Below are 23198 nucleotides of genomic sequence, written 5' to 3' on the forward strand. Positions count from 1 at the left end.
AAAGTTTGAAGAAAAAGACATTTTCTACACGATTTATAGAAAAAATATTGGATGTAACTATATGTGCACAGAAATCTTAACACAAAATTGTCTGCAAATTTCCGGGCACACAATTCCCCGATTAGGTACGGAATCTATTAAAATTATTTAAAGACTAAAAGTTGGCTTGTTTTATTCAAAAATTTGACATAATTTCATAAGCACTCCAATTTTATAAGTTCTCTAATTAATTTAAAGAAATAATACACAAATTAAAAAATATAGCGAAAAGCGAACTGAATTTCAAAAATAATAATTAATCTCATCAGGCTAGCTATTAAAAAAACCCAATTCATCGTTTAAGACAAACGATAAAATTTAATGAAAATATGTTGGCTTGAAATTTCAAAACCCATTATTCAGCGAATAAAAGGGGAAAAAATAATTAGAAACTATTTTCGGAAAAACTTTGCAGGAGTAAAACTTTCTATAAATGGGTTTTCTATTTTTTCCACTTCGGAAGAAATCTTGGAAAAAGAGGTCGTTTCGTTTCAAATTACAAAAATTCCAAATGCATAATTAATTTTTATGCTTTTATTAAAAAGAAAATAAGAAAATTTGGCTTTTCAAAACTTAAGAAATTCATTGGGGAAAAAATTGAGTAAAATGAGATTCTGCAAAGCCGGCATTTTAAATTTTTCAAATTTGTTAAAAAATAACCGGAATGCATTCTACACAAACACAAACTGAAAAATATTTTAAATTGTTTATAGCAAGCAGATTTTGTAAGGTAATACTCTGACGTAATAAGCAGAAAAACTGGAATTATTTTAAACTAGTGAGCAAAAGTCACCTTAAAAAAAATTGCGAAAATAAAAATTGAAACTCAGAATGAACAAAATTATAGTTCATCTTTTAAAATATTCCTTCTTCCTTGAAAGTCTAAATTTCTTAAGACACAAAGAAAATTCCATCCCTAATTTCCGAAATACAATTTTTTGAGCAATTATTCAAAGACTTATGAGTGCTCTAGACCAACACTGATGCCCCGCCCATCCCCCGCATTTCCAATCATCAGATAGATAGATGCTCAAAAATATGGCTCTTATGAGAAAAGTAGGTAAATCCGATGAAATTACAGTTGGCCATGTCAAATCAAAAATAGCAAGAGAGTACAATATCAATCATAAATAAAGGTTCCCTTTTTTTTTTTAATTAAAAAGTTTTTCCTTAACTTTAATTTGTAAAATTACCTATCAGGTAATTTAAACAAAGTAAGTCAATTTGATTCAGTAATTGTGAAGGCCATAAACAAGATGTTTAAGGTTATAAATAATTAGACTGACAGAATTCAGGAAGCAAGGAAAATGGCGGTAAACAAATGTTTTTACGTGAAAATTTACTACTCAAAATTTCATTAAAAATGTTACAATAAAAGTTCGTGGAAAATAGTAATGACCTTAAAAAACCTCTGTAAAAACCGTATAATTTATAACAGCACACATTCACATGTTCTTCATATTAGCATTGATTTTCCCGATATTTAAAAACATTGATTAATTGTATGTTCCCATATAAGCAGTAAACAAGTAAGAGAGAGAGACTGCTTCTCTCCGCTTCACAACATTTAAAACGCCAACGGAAACACAAAAACAACAAGGAAAACGCCCTTCAAAAACAGCCGGAAGGAACAACTAATTGATGTGCATGATTTACATCAAATTATTCCTTTATGAAAGTATACACTTATGAATATAAGAAGAAATAAAATACATTTATTTGATCTGAAGTTTAAAATTCAACACGTTCAGTTTTCAAAATTAATTTAATTAAATGTAATTAAAAGAATTTTATTTTCAAAAATTTATATTTTATCAAACAATTCTTTGAGAAAGACTTCTAGTTTATAAAAATTTATTTGCACAGACGTTAGAATTGTACAAGCAGTCACATAAATTGACAGCAGTTTATTAGACATATTTCATTAGTTGAAGTCCACACATCTCCCCCCTCCCCCCCCAAAAAAAGAAAAGAAAATGTTTTTAAATGACAATATTTAATATTGATTCTAGATTCATAATAATAATTATTATTATTTTGCTTTAGTTTTCTTTTTGTCAGTATTAACAAATTTTAAACAGCTTGCAGAAACTAATTCATTAATTGGCTTCATAAAATTTTCAGTCTGTTTCTACCCATATTTATCAGAACTGTGATAGCTAGCTTTTCAATTCAACCAAAAACATGCTGGGAAAAAAAAAAAACATTTAAAATATAGCTTTAGCTTTAAAGGTGCAAAATTTTTACTGCAATCACCTTAACTGTACTTTAGAAAATCATCAATTTATCTTTTTTTATGAATGACATCTAATGGAAAATGATAAATATTTATTAAAGCAGATGTGTTTCCATCTGAGGTCCAGGAAGTGAGCCAAAATTTGTAATTGCTAAGAGAATAGTCCACAAAAATTGAAACATCAAAAACAAGCCATCCATCCATGGGAGGGAAGATATAAAAAATATATATATATACAATTGGCCATGTACTAAATCTGGTTTGCGATCAAAATAACTGAACCAACACTAAAGTCAATGATAGAATCTTCAGTTTTCACCTTCATTATAATGCAAAGAGCAAATTTTGATGTCTAATAGGGTTGCAGTCTCTAAGGATGCCCAACTTAAGTATCATCTACATGATTCATTTTTAGTTTTCTTATTTTAATTTTTTTATTCATTTTCTATTTTTGTTATTTACTTAACTCTTGATATAAAAAAATTGCCAAAAATTATTAAAAATGAGAAAATAAGCTTCAAAATAGTTTCAGAAAATGTAAATCTGCAGCTCCGATAAACAAAACTTCATTGATCAGAAACATTTTGAGACAATTTTAATAAAATATAAAAATTGAGTAGCTACAGACATTATAATTGAAGCTACAAACCACTGTTACATATGAAATTATTGAATAATAAAATATAACATTTTTTAATCAAATTTAATTTAGAAAATTTAAACATAACTTCAATAATAACACTAAGATGCTAATATCAATTATGTTCATATAATATGAACAGTACTTGACTTTTCCCATATCTATTGCAATAATTCAGAGTAATACAACAGTAATAACTATAAAAACCATATTGATAGCTGGCTTCCGTTTTACTTGTCTTATTAACGTCTTATAAAAGTCTATGATGAAGACTAAAAAAAAGATTTCATAACGAAGAAAGATAAAAGAAAAATATTTAGGTACATAAATTAGAACATATCAAATGATGATAAGTTTCAAAAAAATTCTTAAATGCTTCAAAGACGGTTAAACAAAATATAATCTTTACAGCTTCATTTCAAGAGTAAGAAGTAAATGATAATGAAAGTTAATTTCATTTAAATTTTTTAATGTATTAATTCAATGAGAGAAAATAATTAAAATTATGTCTCATATACTAGACAATCATGTCAAGTACAGAAATAAAATAAGAATTTAAAAAATAGATCTTCAATTTTCTATTGAAATGCAAAATTTTCACATTTTGTTAATTTTTACATCAAAATATGATTGGAAATTTCATGTCATTTTAACATTCAAGAAAGTGTTCTAAAATTATTAATAAATATCAATAGAGATAATCAGAACTGAAATACTCACAAAATTTCTAAATTTTAAGGCAATTATCATCAAATGCTTTACACCTCTAAGAGATAATCAATATCTATCATATTTCTAATACGCTAGATAAATTTACCATCAATTTTTAACAGAAGGACATTAAGTTATATTAAACAAAGTTTAACATAATAAGGGTTTATTTTAAAAAATTTAATATTTTAATACTTATATAATACTCCTATTGGATTTCTATATAAACTTCTATATATCTGCTTCAAACATGATTTCATTTGTTTGATTTACGAATAATATTTCTCACTTTCGACAATCTGCTTAAAAGTTAATTAATAAATTTTAAAACCTTTAGATAATTATTCATTAAAATATGATAGAAGTCCAATAGAATCATTATAAAATGCTTCTAAACATTCAAGCATTAATAAAATTGGTAAAATATTAATTCTATTATTATTTATATAAGCAATAATATTCTGAAATGAAGGGTGTTTTATTAGAAAAAAAAAAGGTGAAAAACTAGATTAAAAACTGGATATTTTAATTAAGTTGTGCAAAAATATACAAAACACACACAAAAAATATTTTTGAAATGTAGTTGATAGTTACATTTATTAAAAAAATATATGCCTGGTTTATACGATTTTTTTTATTACAATATAAAATACGTAATATTTCTATTTGTTAGATGATTAGACTAAAAAACAGAATAGCCTACATTTTAATTTTACATATTTATCAAACATAAATTACTAGTTTGATCAGAACAATAAATAAATAGGATTTAGAGGAGTCATATAACTGTAGAAGAAAATCAGTTACATTGCTTAAACAATTTAAGCAAAGTTAATTATTCCAACATATCTTATGACAGCACTTTTAGAATAAAATAAATTAGTACAAACATTTTAATATAATTATAGCAATCTACTTTTTTAATAATAATGCATGACAAAAAAATTAGGCTCCCTATAGATCTGAACAGTTTGAGATTTCTGATTTTAGATTATTAGTTTTAAATCTGTACAATTGTAATACTTTAATGCAACCAATTAATCTGTCAACTCTAATTTAGATTCACATTTTTAAAAATTAAAATGTATTATGATTAATATACAAAGAACTATAACATTGTGTACGACTATTGCATATTATTACAATGAATATTCAAACTTTTAACCAATCTTTAGTGCTTTTGGTCAAACTTTAACCAAATGGCATTAAAAAATAAACAGGTTCAAAGAGTTAAAAACAAAAAAGATTTTATTAAACATATAGTGAAAGATATTAAATAAAGAGATTGTTTATAGTTGAGAGGACAAAATGCATTTCAGAAGAAAAAATTTAAAAAAAATAATACAAAGCATGTTTTCAAAAAATGCAGCACAAATCAAATCTGATATTTATCATACAAATTTGAGAATGATACGAATTAGAAAATAAAAAGCCTATTTAACCTAATAAAGTGATAATTATCAGTTTCAATTATAAATTATCAAGACTTTAAGTAAGGAATTTATCACATAATAACTTCAAAATTTTCCCTGATCACTAATATTTTTTAACATACTTATTATCAAAATGTTTAATTTATAAACACGTAAATATAGAAACAAATGAAAATTCTTTTTTCTAATTATAGGAAACTCTGTACTTTATAAATGATGAATACTACCCAATAAACATCAAATGTGTATATATACATGTATTACTACAGAAATTTCCTTATTATCATTCTTTATTGTCATATTAATTCTTATTGTTTAGGCATTCTATTATATTTTTTATTGTCTAAAAATTCATATATATATATATATATATATATATATATATATATATATATATATATATACAGGATTGACAGGTCAGATACACTATGTTCAATATAGAGACAAGAGCAACTACTGAAAAAATATTTCCAGTTTATTCAAGAATTGCTATAAGAACTCAAAAGAGGGAAAAAAAATCACCTCTTAACTATTTTACTGAAAATCATAAAACAAAATTCTGTTACATAACTTCAAATAAGAAGCTACAGTTAATAAGAAATAATGGTACTCACTGCAAACATTAAGAAGTTCTACATAAAAAAACACAAACTTTTTATGGATATAATTAGTAAAGATCTATGGCTGATTCAAATATTTTGAAAAGTGAACAAAAATGCATATGCATAAAATAGCACAAAACTTTTTTTCTCAATACAAGTACCTGCATATAAACTGACATATGGGTTATACCACAAAAGCATTAGAAATTCATTCCTTTAATTGAGCTAATTGGCTGAGTCCTTTAATCATCTTATACTATGATAATACACAGAGTACTAGATTTATAATACGAGAGTTGAGGAATATTTAATAATGAGGGAAGAGAAAAATATAGATCAAATGCTATCAAAAATCCGATTTTTCTGATTATAAGTGTGAAGAAAGCAATTTACATTTACATGAAAGAATCCACATTTTAAGAGAATATCTGGAATTTTGTTGAGCCATAAGCTTGTCTAAAGATAATATTCTATCTAATAAGTAAATGGAACTTTTACAAAGAGAATATAATAAATCAATGCCAAGTAGATTCTGATTTGATCAGTGTCTTCATGCATGTTTGGCAAACTGTGCAAAATTCACACATATATTTAAATCAAATAGCCAGTAGAAAATCAAAATCAGTGAACTTAAAAGAAAAATTAACATATCACAGTTTGATATATTTAAATAAATAAAACACACACACACAGTTTTCGAATAAATAACAATTAATGTGGAATAATAACATTAATATGCAAGGCTAGGTACTAAATTAATTCATATAACTGAAATGATACATTTAGCACTTGGGAAATTGTTCATAAATAATTGAATAATAGATTCATATCTTTAATAAGACCAATTTATTAGTGTTTATTACTGCAAAAGTGGATCTATTTGAAACAAACAAAAAAAACATACGCAATAACTTTGTAAACAAAGCAAATAGGAAAAATAAACTATTTAAATCCACAGAAACTGTACAAATACTGACAATCGATATTAAAATAAAATCTGATTACATTGATTTATAAAAGTACTTTTCTAAGTGAACAACTAAGTTAGATAGTTGAAAATCACTTACCACAGCAAACACAGAATATTTATAAAAAGAAAACTTTTAGATGCGCGGATACCTTTCATGTTCTCTCACTGTAAACATTGTAATGTGTTCTTAATTGAAACGTCTGAAATTCAACTAACAGCTGAGTGACATTGTATTCAAATAACATGCTCCCACACTTAAAAAACTGACGTGTATCAAGAATCGAGAGAGCATTTGAAATGACAGATTGATCGTAGTTTTTGAGCATGCGATTAAAGTGAATCGATTAATTTCACAATGCATAACCTTAATCGTAATCATTAATTTTATTGAAATTCTGAAATTTTATCATTATTTTTTTTACTTGTTTATACTTGAATTTCTAAGGGTTTTGTTTGAATTTTATCTATATATTTTTATAAAGTCGTTTTCTATTCAAGTCATTAGCATGTAGAACTCGTAATTAGCAAATAATGCTTAAATAAATAATATGACGTCAATGTTGAAAACAAAAAATAACAGCAATTGCTAGTGAGACTTAAGTTAATACAATAAAACAAATTAAGTAGTCATTAGAATTATAATTCAAAAATTTAGCAATAAATTCATGAGATGGATATCGAAAAAACTAGCCGTTAAGATCTAGTAAGAAATAGACTATTAAATTATGGCTCCAGTATGCCAATCCATGTTCATGCAGTGGGTCCATCTTTCAATGAATGATCGAGAAACAAAACAATGACGGATTCTCGCGCAGAGACTAGAAGCCTCGGGACTCTAGAAGATACTCAAATATGGAGCTTCTTAGGGTCTCACACTATTCGACATGTATCAAAAAGCCAATGACTTAGCCAAATTCAAATAATGTAAGGCGGAGAGTCTTCAAAACAATTTTACACCTCGTTTTGTCAAAATCTGCTGCTATATAGAGATAAAATGTTTACCAAATCCAATAGATCCTTTCACCGAGTAATCACAAGAAGAATATTCAGTTCTATATGCCAATCAAGTCTTAACCTCCCTCTGCCACTCACATTTCAAATTTATTGAGGTACTCCTTCCCCACCTTGTCCGTCTTCTTGTTAATTAATGCCTGCATATTATTAGTGTGTTATAATATTAATCATTTCTTAGTTCAATTCTAGAAAATATAAAGGACGTCATTTCGGAACACAAACACAATAGCACGAAAATGAAGGGGGGGGGATGCACCCAGAGCAAGAACTAGAATCTGCCAAAAATTTAAATCTTTCTATTCTTAAATGAATAATGATAAAGAGAGCAGTGATTTAGCTCAATTAACAGCTTATTATTAATATTCAAAATATTTATAATTTATTTTCATTTCTAGATTCCAAAAAAATTTCGCAAAATAAAACCTTATTTTCCTATTTTTTTAAAACTTGAATACTTAAGGACCAGAATATTTTAATAGTTGAAACTATATTATCTCTTACATTATGAACAAGTTTCAATTTTAAGAAATTATATGACACTGAGTATATCGTATGAGATGGTACAGATAATTTCCTCAATACAAATATAAACTAAAAAAATTTTATATCTATTTCAGAGACATATTTCTGAATAGGCACCTGCATAAGGTCACATGGCTGGTGACTGCAGGTAGATGTTATTTTCCGAGTTGTGAAATAAATTTTTAAGAAATTTAATTTTTATAATTATAAAACATTAAGACTATAGAAGGCATAGAAATTGAATTATTAAAGCCCTTAACTAAAGTATAAGTAATTAATTTTTGATAATATTAATGGAATATTAATTATTTATTAACATTAAATTAATTCCACTTGATAGGTCCTGTAAAAGAATGGTTTTCAATTTTTATTTCTTAAAGTTTATTAGTTAATAATAAAATATGGTAATTATAGGACTTTATTTTCAAGCAAGGAAATCATTAATTAATAGTTATGATTAATTTTTTAAAGAATTTAATTACTTTACTATTTTTTTCTTTGATCTAAAAATTAAAAATACATTTAAAAAAACATATTCTGACAAAATTACAAAAAATTAATTTATGAAAATAAATAATTACATTCCTATTAGCCCAAGATAGCAATATTAAAAATTCATAGCAATATAATTAATTTTCGGACTTTTTGTTGAAATATTTGTTTTAAAAATTCTCCAATACAAAGTCAGATCTTGTAGATTATATTATTCCATATTGATGAAATTCCAGTGTATCATTTTTTAGTAGTAGGGTAGTAGATATACTACTCAATGAATGCGTAATCTGAGAATATTGGCATATTCTTTGCCTTGACTCAAGCTTGTAATTCACATCATCTGTCTAATATGATAATCATTTATCTACCATCTCTTAATTATAGTATAGAAAGTGTCACATAATCAGATTGTAAGTATGAATTACAAATATGAGTCGAATGGCAACAACGTCAGTCATTGTTAAGTCAGTCAGACATCAGCGTTTGTTGACATCAACATCATTGTTAAAATCTATTTAGATTGATATTGCTCAGAGCTAATTTAGCTATCATTAAAAACATTAATTTTTTAACGTCAGCTCTATGATGCAAGATTTATTTTAAATGTGTGAATTAATTGCATTGTTAACCTTTTTATTTATATATTGATTAAACATTTCTTATCCCTATTTTAAAATTCACACAGGAAAATTGAAACAAACATCTATTTCGAGGTCGGCTTTCGAAAAGCAGTAATGTATTTAACTTCAGCTTCAAAGCAATAGCAATTCAGATTTTACTTAGATCTTTACATTATGTACAAAAATAAAAGTAAACTATCAGGAATAGTGTCTCCTGAAAGTTCTTGCTTATTCTCTATAACAGGTCTTATCCTTCTTCCGCCAAATAAAATTGCAAACCTTGGGTAAGTCGTGAATGCCTTGCATGGCATTGCTTAACAATAATTATTAGGAAATGGAGATCTTTTGCATGGATCCAACATTTTTATGAATACATCGTACGAATATGCCTTATGGACGCATTTTTTCAAGGCCGACTGTAAGCAAAATTTGTCATGGATTTACAACTAAGGTTACAAGCTTGTGCACCGTTCATTGTTTAAATCATTGCGTTTGCACGCAAGCGAAAGAGCAGACCAACGGACAGTAAATCCTTTGACAGATTTTATTCAAAATTTAACAAGAATCTGCTTTTTGGAAGCTAAATCTGTGAATCAATTTTTATTGACACAGCTCATTACGATTTAAAGTTAATGAGTTCATTTGTACTTGAACAAACAGACAAATTTCCGCTGAATGGATTTCGTTCAAAATTTGATAAAATTCTACAAATTTCGTTTAAAGTCCATCTGTAAATTTCTTCCATTTAGCTCAAGGCATTTGTGAGTTGTCGTGTTCATAGACAAAGAGATAGACTTAATATTTTTAAAAAATGTGTTTTTCAAACTCAGAAAGGAGATTTGTCGAATCTTTTGGTCTCGGAATCTTGATCTCGCTGCATTGTTTGGCGATTACAATATTTTCTCTACACTTCATCTACAAGAAAATAAAAATATATTCTACAGAGGTTTTTAACCGGCATAGCTTTGAAAATTTGCTGCTTATAAAGTAATTGTGTTTTTTCACTTGATTTTTCATTTATAGAGAAATGGATGCCTTTGATCTCAGCCGGATAAAAATGTAAGTATTTCAATATTTGATAACTATTTAAATGTTTCTAAATATTTTAATACTATGAAGAAATCGGAACTGGTGATTATCGTCTTATTTACCTCTAATACAATCAAACTGCCATGAAAGTATCAAAATGTGGCGTGGATAACTATATTGTCATTACTTTGAATTGTTGAATCTGTCATCCAAAACAGATCACTGTATAATATAACTGGATATCATATCGGCTAAAAGTGGAGGGAAAGTTGAAAAGTCAAGATTAAATTTTTTAAAAAGCCTATAAAATGGCTATTGAATGTTGAGATAGCTTAATTTTTATGGGAGTAAATTTTTTTAATAAAAAAAAAGAGAAAATTTGGGAATAGGTTTTTTTTATTTATTTATTTCCTAATTTGAGCAGAATTTTACTATTTCACTTACATATTTATAGCACAAGACATAATATCTGGAATGCATTTCAGATGTATTATTTTATGAATTATTTTTTGAAAAATTCAACGTCGGAAAAAGGCAAGTAGTTGAAAATAACTAAGTACTTTTCTATCTGTCCAGATTCGCTCAGAATTGACGGGATTTTCTATCTAAAAACGAATCTGTATGATGAGATCGCGTTCGGAGACATGATATTCCCGAGAAGGAAAATGTAAAGAAATTATAGAACAGGCAACAAAGGATTTTAATTATGTTAGTTAGGGTACAAAAGTTAAGGTACAAAATATCTTTTGTGTCTAATTTGAGATTTAATGAACACAGAAACCAGAAATTTAGAAATTTGGGGGAGGGGGAAAATGAGCACTAATAGTTGTTTTTTTTTTAAATTAATACAACATAGACATTTTCTTTCTTCAACACAAACATGATTTACAACAAAAAAAAAGAACTATTGAAAGCGAACTCCATTCTTAAAGAAAACAGTAGATCACAGTTTTATGCCCAAAAATGTTGCGGTGACATTACAAAAATGGCTTCTAATAAGGAATGTATCCTTCTACTTTCCATGCTAACAATTCAGTTGTTGAACACCGAAATGGGAAGCGTAAACCAGACATGAAACTCCATATTCCCGTTCATCTAACAACCTTGGAGAAGGATTTAAAGTAGTAACCTGTCTCCCAAGGTAGTCCCAAAGGTACTCTATAGGATCGTGATGTGGGGATCGACTTGGCCATTCCATTGGCTCTATGCATGAACCTTAAAGATAGTACAAAATAAGCCGAGATTAGTGCAGTTATGCATTGTCATCCATCTGAAGAAAATCATTACCAATAATAGCGGCATAGGAATGGACATTTGGATCAAGAATTTCGTCTCGATATCTCATACTGTTTAAAGTTCCTCCGTGAAATTCATGTAGCTCAACATGACCACTGAGAGCGATCCCTGTCCAAATTATTCTTCCACCACCTATGTAACTGTGGCTTTCAACAGCGCTGGATTGATTGTAACTGTTACGTTTCTCCCTCCAGATCATCTCATGACTTGAATCACTGTCCCTTGTGAACTGGATTCATTTTTGAACAACACAGAAGTTTATTGCTGATTGATCCAGGATACATATTCTTTTGCAAACGGGAGCGCGTGTCGTAGCTTCCTTGTGTCCTTGCATATCAGACGTGTCCTAGCTTCAAAGAAGGACACATAATTGGTCGTCTTTCATACAGACCTGTATTGTGAAGGCATACAGGAGTAGCCGAGATTCTTGTCCCTGTTGTCACAAAAATAGAACCATGAACTAAGGCATAGTGGTGTTTCTCCTCCTTGGGACCAAAAGAGTTAAATAACAGTCTCCCGGAAGTGTTGTACCTCGTGGTCGATCTGAAACCTGTTTCCTATACACAGAATCTTAGAATTGAAACTGATCCCGTAATCGTTTGACAGCACTACGACACACATTGAGACGTCTAGCAGTATTAACTGGTGACAACCACATTTCCATCCATCAGACTGACAGCCACTTTAAAGACTTCTCCAAGACATTGGTAAACTCTCCTGGATATTGTCAACGAAACTGTCAATACCAATTGACGATCAACAATCATGCACAAAACTTATACATAAAATTACGAAAGTTGATTTTTTGAGTATTTTCGCCCACTCGTATCTAAGTTTTCGATTCTTTAAAATAAAGGTGGAAGTTCTTTTTTTTTTAATTGTGAATTTCAACGTTACTCTATTTTTTTAATAGTGAGCCTACAAAAACAAACCGTACCTTAACTTTTGAAGGCCAGTGTATAACAATAACAACGTAATATTATAGCATTTAATACAAAACAAAAATAATTGCATTTTTAAACACTTTTAGTTAGTTAATCTGTCTTGTGTCATACATGTAAAGATAGAATTTTATAATAATTTTTTTATTTACTTTCTCGTGCAGTGGTATTTTGAAATTTTGTTCAGAAGTGTGTTCTCGATTAACAATACACTCTTTTAATATTTTTCAACTTAATTCATCATAAATAAAAAGAATGTATTGGGTTGGCAACTAAGTAATTGCGGATTTCACTCATAGATGGCTTCAGTTGAATTTTTAGGTTTGCAGACGTAGTACAAATGTAAAACACATTTTGTTATTTGAAAGTTGGCAATTCAGCTGTCAATCAGTAAAAAAAGTTTTTTGATCGGTTGCGTAGTTTTCGTTTGGCGTTCGTTGAAAAATGGAAAATCAAAACCAACATTTTCGTCATATTTTGCTTTTTTATTTCCGCAAAGGGAAAAACCCATCGCAAGCTCATAAAAAGTTATGTGCTGTTTATGGTGACGAAGCCTTAAAAGAACGGCAGTGTCAAAATTGGTTTGCCAAATTTCGTTCTGGTGATTTTTCACTCAAAGATGAAAAACGTTCTGGTCGTCCTGTTGAAGTTGATGACGACCTAATCAAAGCAATAATCGATTCGGATCGTCACAGTATAACATGTACGATTGCAGAGAAGCTTCATGTATCACATACATGCATTGAAAATCACTTAAAACAACTTGGCTATGTTCAAAAACTCGATACATGGGTTCCTCACGAACTGAAAGAAACGCATTTAACGCAATGCATTAACAGCTGCGATTTGCTAAAGAAACGTAATGAAAATTATCCATTTTTAAAACGACTGATAACTGACGATGAAAAATGGGTTGTTTACAACAATATCAAGCGGAAAAGATCATGAAGCAGGCCAGGTGAACCAACTCAAACAACATCAAAAGCTGATATTCATCAAAAGAAGGTTTTGTTATCAGTTTGGTGGGATTACAAAGGAATTGTCTACTTTGAACTCTTACCACCCAACCGAACGATCAATTCTGATGTCTACATTGAACAACTAACGAAATTAAACAATGCAGTTGAAGAAAAGCGGACCAAATTGACAAATCGAAAAGATGTTGTATTCCATCATGACAATGCAAGACCACACACATCTTTGGTCACTCGGCAAAAATTATTGGAGCTTGGCTGGGATGTTTTGCCTCATCCACCATATAGTCCTGACCTTGCACCATCTGATTACTTTTTGTTTCGATCTTTACAAAACTCCTTGAATGGTAAAAATTTCAATAATGATGATGATGTCAAATCGTACCTGATTCAGTTTTTTGCTAATAAAAACCAGAAGTTTTATGAACGTGGGATTATGATGCTGCCTGAAAGATGGCAAAATGTCATTGATCAAAATGGGCAATACATTACTGAATAAAGTTATTTAGTTCCCTGAAAAAATTGTCTTTGATTTTCTAAAAAAAATCCGCAATTACTTAGTTGCCAACCCAATAGTTAAACTTTGATTTCGTAGCAGTAGCGTCATCTGATACAGTATTTGATTAAGTTCAAAAACTGTCATAAAAATTCCATAATGTTCGTAATAATTAATTATAAATTAAAGACTAGTGAGCAGAAATTAAGTAACTTTTCATAAACTAACAAAATAATTTTTTTATAAAAAAACACCTTGATTAATTGATTCATCTTTATTTTATTTAGGTATTCAATTGAATATACTTCCCTACTACTATGTAGTGAAGTATATTCAATTGGATTCAATGCAATGAATTTAAAAAGTAAAAATCATTTAGGGATTGATTTTAAAAAAAATTAGTGTAGTGCAGGATCAGAACAATTTTCTAAAAGAAAACAATAATTAAGTTCGATTCGATTCAATTGTTGACAAGTTTGAACTTTAGATCTCAGAATTAATTTTAGACATTAAATGAAGAGAAACAATAATACTGGAAAACAACTAGCCTGAAAAAAAAATTGAAATCCTAGTGTGTGTGTGTGTGTGTGTGTGTGTGTGTGTGTGTGTGTGTGTGTGTGTGTGTGTGTGTGTGTGTGTGTGTGTGTGTGTGACATCCAAATATATTTAACTCACTTACAATCGCGAAGTTTGGCACTCAAGTAATCTTAAAAATAACTCAATGCCCCTTCAAACCTGAATTTTAAAATTTAATCTTCAATCTTTTGTGGTATTTTAGATCATTTTTCGAACGCATTTGCTCGCCATATCATATGTTATGATGATAAGGAAAAATCAGTGCACCATTAAGAGAACAAACAAATGTGGTTGTAGAAAAATTTGTTTTGCACTCTGATGCAATTTACTGAAAACTGAAGAAGTTTTTAAAATGTGAAATTTTTCCTAGCGAATTTTAAAGATTAAAACTAAAATTCCTGCATTCGACTTTCTAATTCCGTTATCGTATTGAAATTTCCAGAAAGATAACAGAAAATTATTCAAATAACAACATATTAAAGAAATATCGTTATCTGAACATTTCTGTAATAAAAAGTTGAAAAAAATATGAAATTTCCTTCAATTTTGATTTTTTATTAATTATTTTCCAGGCGAATTTAAAGATTTTTTCCCCGCTGATCTTTGTTAGAAAATGTGGGAGCAGTTTTACTTTTTCGCTGATATAGCAAGGATCCAAAGTAGGAAACAGAGAATCATAAAAATAATTTTCATATAATTAAAATTCAATTATTATCGTTTGCAGGAAACTTTTTAATTTCATTGTTCCTGTCTATCCTTAGTGCGTTTTCATTGTCAGGTATTCGCTTTAATTTTTATCGTTTGTATTTTATCATGAAAGGTCATTATTACGAAGAAAAATTAACATATAATATCAAAATCTTTTTTACTACATTTTGATAATCTTAATATATATAAATTACGAGTCACGTTGTTTGTCCGCGATGGACTCCTAAACTACTTAACCGATTTTAATCAAATTTGCACACCGTGTGCAGTTTGATCTAACTTAAAAGATAGGATAGCCCTTTTTTTGAATTTTTAATTAGAATTTTAATTATTAATTAAAAACTAACTTTCCCGCCAAAAAAATCTTTTCATTTTCCCCACCGCCAAATGAGTAAGGCTTCAGTTTTTTTTTTAACAACAGTCATGAGGCTAGGCTTAAGATTTTTCGGCTGATTATTTGAAACGATTCTATTTATTTTCTTAATGTTTGATGCATTTAAAATTAAACATTGTTAATTAATCGATCTTTCAGATTCATTCTTAAGTACTTTTGAATTAAAATAAAACAGAATGAAGGAAATTAAAAAATTCTAATCTGCATAGCGTTACCCCAACTGGCGTAGAAAAACTCACGCATTTGCGTTACAATAACTGGCGTTGAAAATTCACGCATGCGCATTGTGTTCTGATTGTTGACATGACAACCATTATCAAAGGATGATTTAAATTATTTTTAGGTTAGTTGCATGCTTTTGTAATTAAATTGTATTTATGTTAGTTATATATATTTTTTGTATACGCTTATAATTTTAAGTACATCGTTTTTTTTTAACATATTTTCAACCGATTATTTTAAACGATTCGTTTTATTTTCTTAGTGTTTGATATATTTAAAATTAAACATTGTTAATTAATCGTTCTGGTCATAATGAATCTGAGAATATTTTGTTTACAAATTCTTGAAATATTACATAAATTAGGAAAGATATTCTTTAGTGCCCATAAAGTAAAATGCTCAGTGACTCTATTTTCAGTAATCATATTATAAAAAAAAATTTTTTGTTTCAGTAAAAAATATTATTATATTAATTGCAGATGAATCCTTTCCACTTTAATTTATAGTATAAATTAACTAACTAACAAGGAACTAACAGAAAATTAGAGAGATACATATTACGTTATGACTGAAGGCGTTGATAATATTATGGGAGAATTATATGACTATCAAAATTTGAAGTTTTAAAATATTTTGATGAAGAAGCTATTAAAGTAGGAATTGCATAAAATATTTAATTATTAAAATTTTAACGAACATTAAGATTGGCGAACCAGCTGGTCGCCAAAGGCGGCTAGTTTTATATTATATTTTATCACTTATTTTATTTTACTTTAGTGTGGTTTTTATTTCACTAATATTCACTATGTTAGGTAATTCTGAATAAATTCTGTTTATTTTAAATGATTAAAATAATTTTGCTTATCAAAATTTCTTTTTTTAATAAAAATATATTCATTTTTGTCATAAATAATGATTTTTAAAATTTATATAGTTTCCACTAATTTTAACTCAATTGCTGCGTCGTTAAATTTAATTTAACTCAATCGTTACGTCATCATTGTTAATTGAATGTTTGAAAAGTCTTTTCAACAACAAAAATTGCTAAACTCCTTTGACGAAATATTTCGTAATTTTCGGTTTAGTAATATACTTCATTTGTTAAGAGCCATTAAGAAATTCTAACACTGTTTACTTGCGTTTTTTCCAGATTTAATGAACTCCAATCATTAAATAAGGTGAGTAAGAACATTAAGAAAGTATTAAGTTCTACTGTTATGATACTAAGGATCTATTTTTGATTCCAATTTCACAGATTTTAAGCAATCTTTACACACATTTACACAATCAAAGAAGTATTAATTTCTTTTGCTATTTGGACACAAAGAAGCTATTTTAAATTTCTATATTCTCTGAAAGTAGAGAAGATTATAACTTCTATTTTCTATTAATTAATGATTTTTTTAAATTTCCAATCTCTAAATATAGAAAATCTGAAAAACTAGTACACTTTTAAGCAAAGAAACATTTTTTCCATGACTATAATGAACTGAAGTAGGTCAGCATGTTGAAATTTGATACCTTCATAAGTTTCTCTCAGTTTTAGTTATTGGATTTCTAAAAATAGGCATCAAAGTTTTAGCCATCATCAGTGAACAAGAATACGTTTTAAGTTGGTCAGTCACTGTAACATCCTATGTAATAACTGCTCCCTGCAACAGAGGTTCTTGCATTGTATCCTACATTGCACAGTAACTATAATTTTCCCTTTTATTATTAATTTGAATAATTTTATTATTAGCCAATAAAGAATAATGAGATTTTTGACTTGATGCAGACAAAATTAAACTTAGAAACTAAATACAGAAAAAAAAATTGAACATTGAACTAAACAGAAAAAAAATTTAACATAGTTAGTTACTAATTTCGGTTAAAAATGCAAATTCAAAATAAGTATTTTGAGTAAATTTCTCGTATTTCTTACAGTCACTTAAAAAGATTTATTAAAAACAAGATTTATTATGAATAATAATAAATCCATGAGACCTTGAAATTAAAAATGATGCGCATGTAAGGTTATTATTTTTTATATTTTTCTACGAAAAAAACTAATAGTACAATATTTTTAGTTATCTTTTATTTGTCGGTTGTCAATTTTCATTTTTACTTTCTCTTACACAAAATATACAAAGAAAAAGCATTGCAATCATCAAAAGATTCGAATTTGAGATTTTGATGAATCTTCATGTTTCAGACTTCTCTGAGTCCGAAAAACTTATTTTTGACATTATGTTTGTCTGTAAGTGAACATGATAATTCAAAAGCACTCTAGTAAAGAAGATGAAATTTGGCATATGGAACTTAATACCAAATAGTATATTTTTATCAAAAAATGGATGAAATCTATTTATAGGAAGTTTATCTGTCCGGCTGTTCGAATACAAATGAACTCAATAACTCCAAAATATAAAAAAAATAAACAGATAAAATTTAGCATGCAAGTTTAAATCTAAAATGGAAATTCTTGTTAAATTTCGAATTTAATCTATCGAAGGGTTGATCGTCTGTTGATCGGTACTTTCTTATGCATGTAAACGCTATAATTCAAAAAAAAAAAAAAAAAAAAAAAAAAAAAAAACAATGACTTAAGCAAATGAAATTCGATACGTGATCTTATGACTATAACTTATAGTTATATTTTAATTAGTCGGAAAAAGTACATATTCCGACTAATTAAAGTTTTCCGACTATTTAAAGTACCAGGTAGTATATTAATCATATGCCAGGGATTAATCTTCCAAGATTGCAGGATAGATTCAGTAAAAACGTAAGATTTACACCAAAGATTCATCACTTTTGTTCGTCAGTGCCATGCAAGATATCGTGGTCTCACTCAAAGCCCCTAATTTTATGTGATGGGAGAGAAATTTTTTGGGGGGAAGAGGGGGACCACTTCCACCATTTCTTTTATTATTATTATTTGTTTTCGGGTTTCAGGCTTGGGAAGAAAAACATTAGTTGAAAAACGTTGCTGTTGAAAAACTTTAAAAACTCTGCTTCTATCGTCTTTGGAAAGGAAAAGATAATGTATTTAAGAACGCATTTTCGCTCCATCACAAACTATGATGTGGAGCGAATATAAATACGCTTTGTATACTTTATGCCAGAAATTGATGCTATGCTTTAGACAGCATTTTCCTTTCACAAAAACAGAAAGAATGCTCTGCAATTACGCAATGTGCTGCGGTAGAAACCTGCACTTTTTGAAAGTTTTCTCTCTACAAAGAGAAGTACACATACACTTCTTTTGCTACGTTTTCCTTGAATATTTTCAACTCTAAAAAGAATGTTATTTGATTAGTAAGGGATTTACATAATGCAGAAAAATTTAAGTAAACGATTATATTTATTCCCAGTAAAAAAATGGAGTATTGCATTTCCACAGTGCTTATGCATGCACTGGTCCCCAGATTATTTTCTTATTTCTAGCTTTTATTTTCCATAAACAGTGAATTCAATCATCTTAACGATGATAATAAGAATGAGCAAATATTTTAAAATCGTAACTTCAGTATGAATGCAATGATCATTTTACGTTCTAAATAACATCAACAAAAATGAGAAAAAAAAAATCAGAAAACAGTCCAAAAAATAAAACAAATCAGATCGTGCTACACTGTCATTTACACAGCATTTCAGTTTTAAATGGTTTGCAAAAATAGTGTAAGGCATTTAAAAAGACAATGTAATTGGAAAAAGAATTTAATATTTCTCCTAATTTAGTGTGTTTCAATTAAGTCAAAACTATTAAAGATAAGTATCACAGAATAAGTATCAAAGTTATAAATAGAAATTATTTTCCCCTCTTATTCGTTTCTTGTTTCCTACTATTTTTTAAACAACTTTTCTCGTTATTGGTTAAATTTTAGCATTTCATATCTGCTTGTATCTGAGAAAATGTAACTTGTTTTGCCTGCTTGCCTAGGCCATCCAATAAGCTGGCTCGATTAAATTTGGCATTTGGTCTTTAGACGAAAATCAATTTTGGACCAAATTCTCCAAACAATGGCTATTTGTAAGCTTCTCTGTCTGTGAGCAATAAGTACAAAAAAACTCTAAAAAAAGAAGAAAAAAAAAACATAACGCACTAGATGAATAAGATTTAACAAATGGTCTGAATATCAAAACTGCAAAAAAACTGTCAAATCTATAACTATGATGAATGTGTTAAAGCAACATATGATTGTTTCTTGTCATTTTATTCTAGTGTTCCACATTGGATGCTAGAGGTACTATCATAATCTTTACAAACCAATGTTTTAAAATGATTTACTTTGCTATTTCTTTTTTATTAGTGTCTTATTTTTTCTTTATTTCTTATTATCAAGTAAAATTATTTGCAAAAGCATGGCTTATAATTTAAGATTTTTTATATCTCAGGAAAAACTTCCCTTAAAGCAGTGATTGTAGTAGAAAAATTAGATGTACAACTAAATGCAGAATATGTAAATAATGTAAAAGAAAAGTTAAGCTTTTTAAAAGTTTATAATTATATTCAGCTTCAGAAAACATGTGTTCTTTATTTCAGCGCTAATTGATATAATCAATATTGCATAGAATGAAAAAAAAATTATCAATAAAATATGAATCCCATAATTATTGAATACAAATCTTTTTTAAAACCTTGTTTCCTTTTAGTATTTGGTAGCGCATTTTGAAATGCTTTTCACATACCTCTCTAATATTAATAAAGATTAATGTGTGTATGTGTATGTATTGACCCAGTCCTTCACAGCTTCCTTGAGTTCACCGTCCGAGTTGAAACGCTTCCCTTTCAGATGTTCTTTTTTTTTTTTCAGGGGACCAAACGCATGAAAATCGCAGGACGACATGTCTGGGCTGTAAGGCGTATGGTCGAGTAGCTCCCACTTAAACTTGGTCAGTTCCACGTGTGTGACCCTGGAGACGTGTGGACGCGCGTTATCATGGAGCCGAACCGCACCCTCCGTGAGTAGCCCCGGTCTTTTCTTCTTGATGGACCTGCGTAGTCTTCGGAGTGTCTCACAGTACACATCGGAGCTAATGGTTCTTCTGTGCTCGAGGAATTCAACAAGTAGCGGACCTTAGACGGCGAACTCAAGGACGCTGTGAAGGACTCCTACGGCCATAGGAATTTTGGGAACAAGGAATTCTTCGGCTCGTTAATCAATGGGATCGTTGTGCTTCAGCCTATTGTGTTCAAGCCTATTGTATAAAGTCTTCATTTATACCCACAGTGTCGTTTCGTACCTTTTCCTTTGAATAGCCCTCGTACATTGACATACAAACATTGTTGTTCACTTGATCTAACATCTCACATACAACATTTTCTCTAACACAGTAACTTTAATTTCTAATTTATTACGTAAAATGAGTAGTTAATTCCAATTTTTGAATGGTGAGATGCATTTTACGTACGTTATGGGAACATGTCAAATAGCAGGTTATATGGATATAAACATGCTGATATAAAAAAAAAAAAATATTTTCTTTCAGCTTTCTTTCTTTTTTTTCCTTTCATTGTTTTCTTTTCGTTGATAATTTAAGATATTAGAGGTCATTGTTAATAAAAAAAATATGTAAAGGTAATAATGTCCGATAAATTATGTAAAGGACGAAAAAGGAAAGTAAATTTCATTTCGTTGTTGCTTTAAAATATGAACAAATAACAATTCTTCAATTTTTAGCTTTCAACAACAGAAGGAAAACACGTAATTAGATATAAATATAAAAATGATGAAAACAATGTGAAGTTTGATTGGAACTATGAAAAGTAATAACATAATTATTCATAAACATATATGCAAAAAAAAAAAAATGTCAAAATTTAAAGAAAAACCGTAGAACAATTAAATTTGTATCATTGATACGATAATTTTTTTGGAATATCGATGTGATATGAAAATCATTTTTATGTGTTAATAATTTCGGGAGTTATTGCCATAAAACACTAAAATTTCATATGATAATTCTTGTATCGTAATTACTTTTGATTAAAATATCAAAAAACATATTCCCATTCTCCGAAATATATGTGATCCAGATTTCTAACTGAAGATTCTGTTCTATTAAACGCCTACAGACAGAAATATTAACACACATTTGCTTTTATTAGTAATCGAGTAATTAAGATAATCGAGAATGTTTGTTTAGTACATAAACAATTATTTTTAAACATTCCATCATAAGAGATATTATTTTAGATGTACAATGAAGAGGGAAAGACAACACTCTCATTTTTAATGAAATAATACTAAATTAAAATAATATGGAATGGGAAAAATTGTTTTCAAATTATTATAAGAAAGTTAATTATGCTTTAAGAAATGAAAGTAAACGCTACAATAGAAAAAGACTGGGGATTAAAAGAATAAATAATATGGTGCTAATTTAAAAGAAAGAAAATGAGCGTCCTTTTAATAATCTGACCACCATTTAAATAATCAGTAGTTTTAAAAGCAGTCATGAAAGAATGCATTTCTAGAATTTTATGAAACCGGAGGCTTAATAAGTAAATTTGTTTATCTAATTTTTCCTTTAATATACTCTTCGAAGTATTTTCTAGACTCTTCGAAATTTGAGTGAATGCTAAAAAAATGAAGCGAATAAAGTAACAACAGAAACGCTATCACATCTGTTTTCTGAAGGCTTCACCAGCTGAGATTTTAAAAAAAATGAGTGAAAGGTAATTTAAGTGATTGTTAGGAAACTAAAAGCAAAGCTGCCACTTAGTATTCTATTATGCTTTAACAGCTGGAAAAAAAATTGATGCTCAAAAAAGCAATCGAAATAACAATTTGTAAGCGAAAACCAAAGCTTCCAATTTGCTATTCTACAATTCTTTTTTTAGAACGAAAATATGTAACAGTAATTCATTTCACTCGTTCTGACGTTACCAAATTTTTAAAATCACTTTTAACAAAAATAATGAAAACAACAGATTTTTTTTATTTCATTTTATTCAAAACAACCAAGATACACAGATGATATATAATTTTACATAATCTGCATTCGTAGAGTTATAGTAAAATGTGACCATTAATTTCCATTGCCACAGAGGCAGAAATTTTTTTTAAAGTTCAATACCAATGCAAAATATACATTTATTACATTTTATAAAGTCTTATTTTTTCGATGCCAAAATATCAAATTTTGTCTTAAACTCAAGAGAAAAAGCTTTAAGAATAAAAAAGAACGAATTTTCAAAATAATTTCGTATAAACGTTAGGCATTTTCTTCCTTTTATGTATGTTTAATGTTTATGGTATTTTGAATATTACCATAGTTTCCTCTACCATGTA

At 28.4% G+C, this 23198-nt stretch overlaps 1 protein-coding gene across 1 annotated transcript in view; it reads right to left on the minus strand.

Moving 5' to 3' along the window:
• The window catches only part of LOC129963117 (SUN domain-containing ossification factor-like), a 56365-nt gene extending 49432 nt beyond the window's left edge, over positions 1–6933 (minus strand). Inside the window, exon 1 of the mRNA XM_056077198.1 lies at positions 6729–6933. Coding sequence (XP_055933173.1) covers positions 6729–6787 — 59 coding nt within the window. The 5' untranslated portion in view covers positions 6788–6933. The remainder of the gene's footprint in view (positions 1–6728) is intronic.
• Positions 6934–23198: the final 16265 nt, after the last annotated feature.

The sequence above is a fragment of the Argiope bruennichi genome, chromosome 3 (genome assembly GCF_947563725.1).
Source record: "Argiope bruennichi chromosome 3, qqArgBrue1.1, whole genome shotgun sequence".
In the NCBI taxonomy this organism is placed as follows: Eukaryota; Metazoa; Arthropoda; class Arachnida; order Araneae; family Araneidae; genus Argiope; species Argiope bruennichi.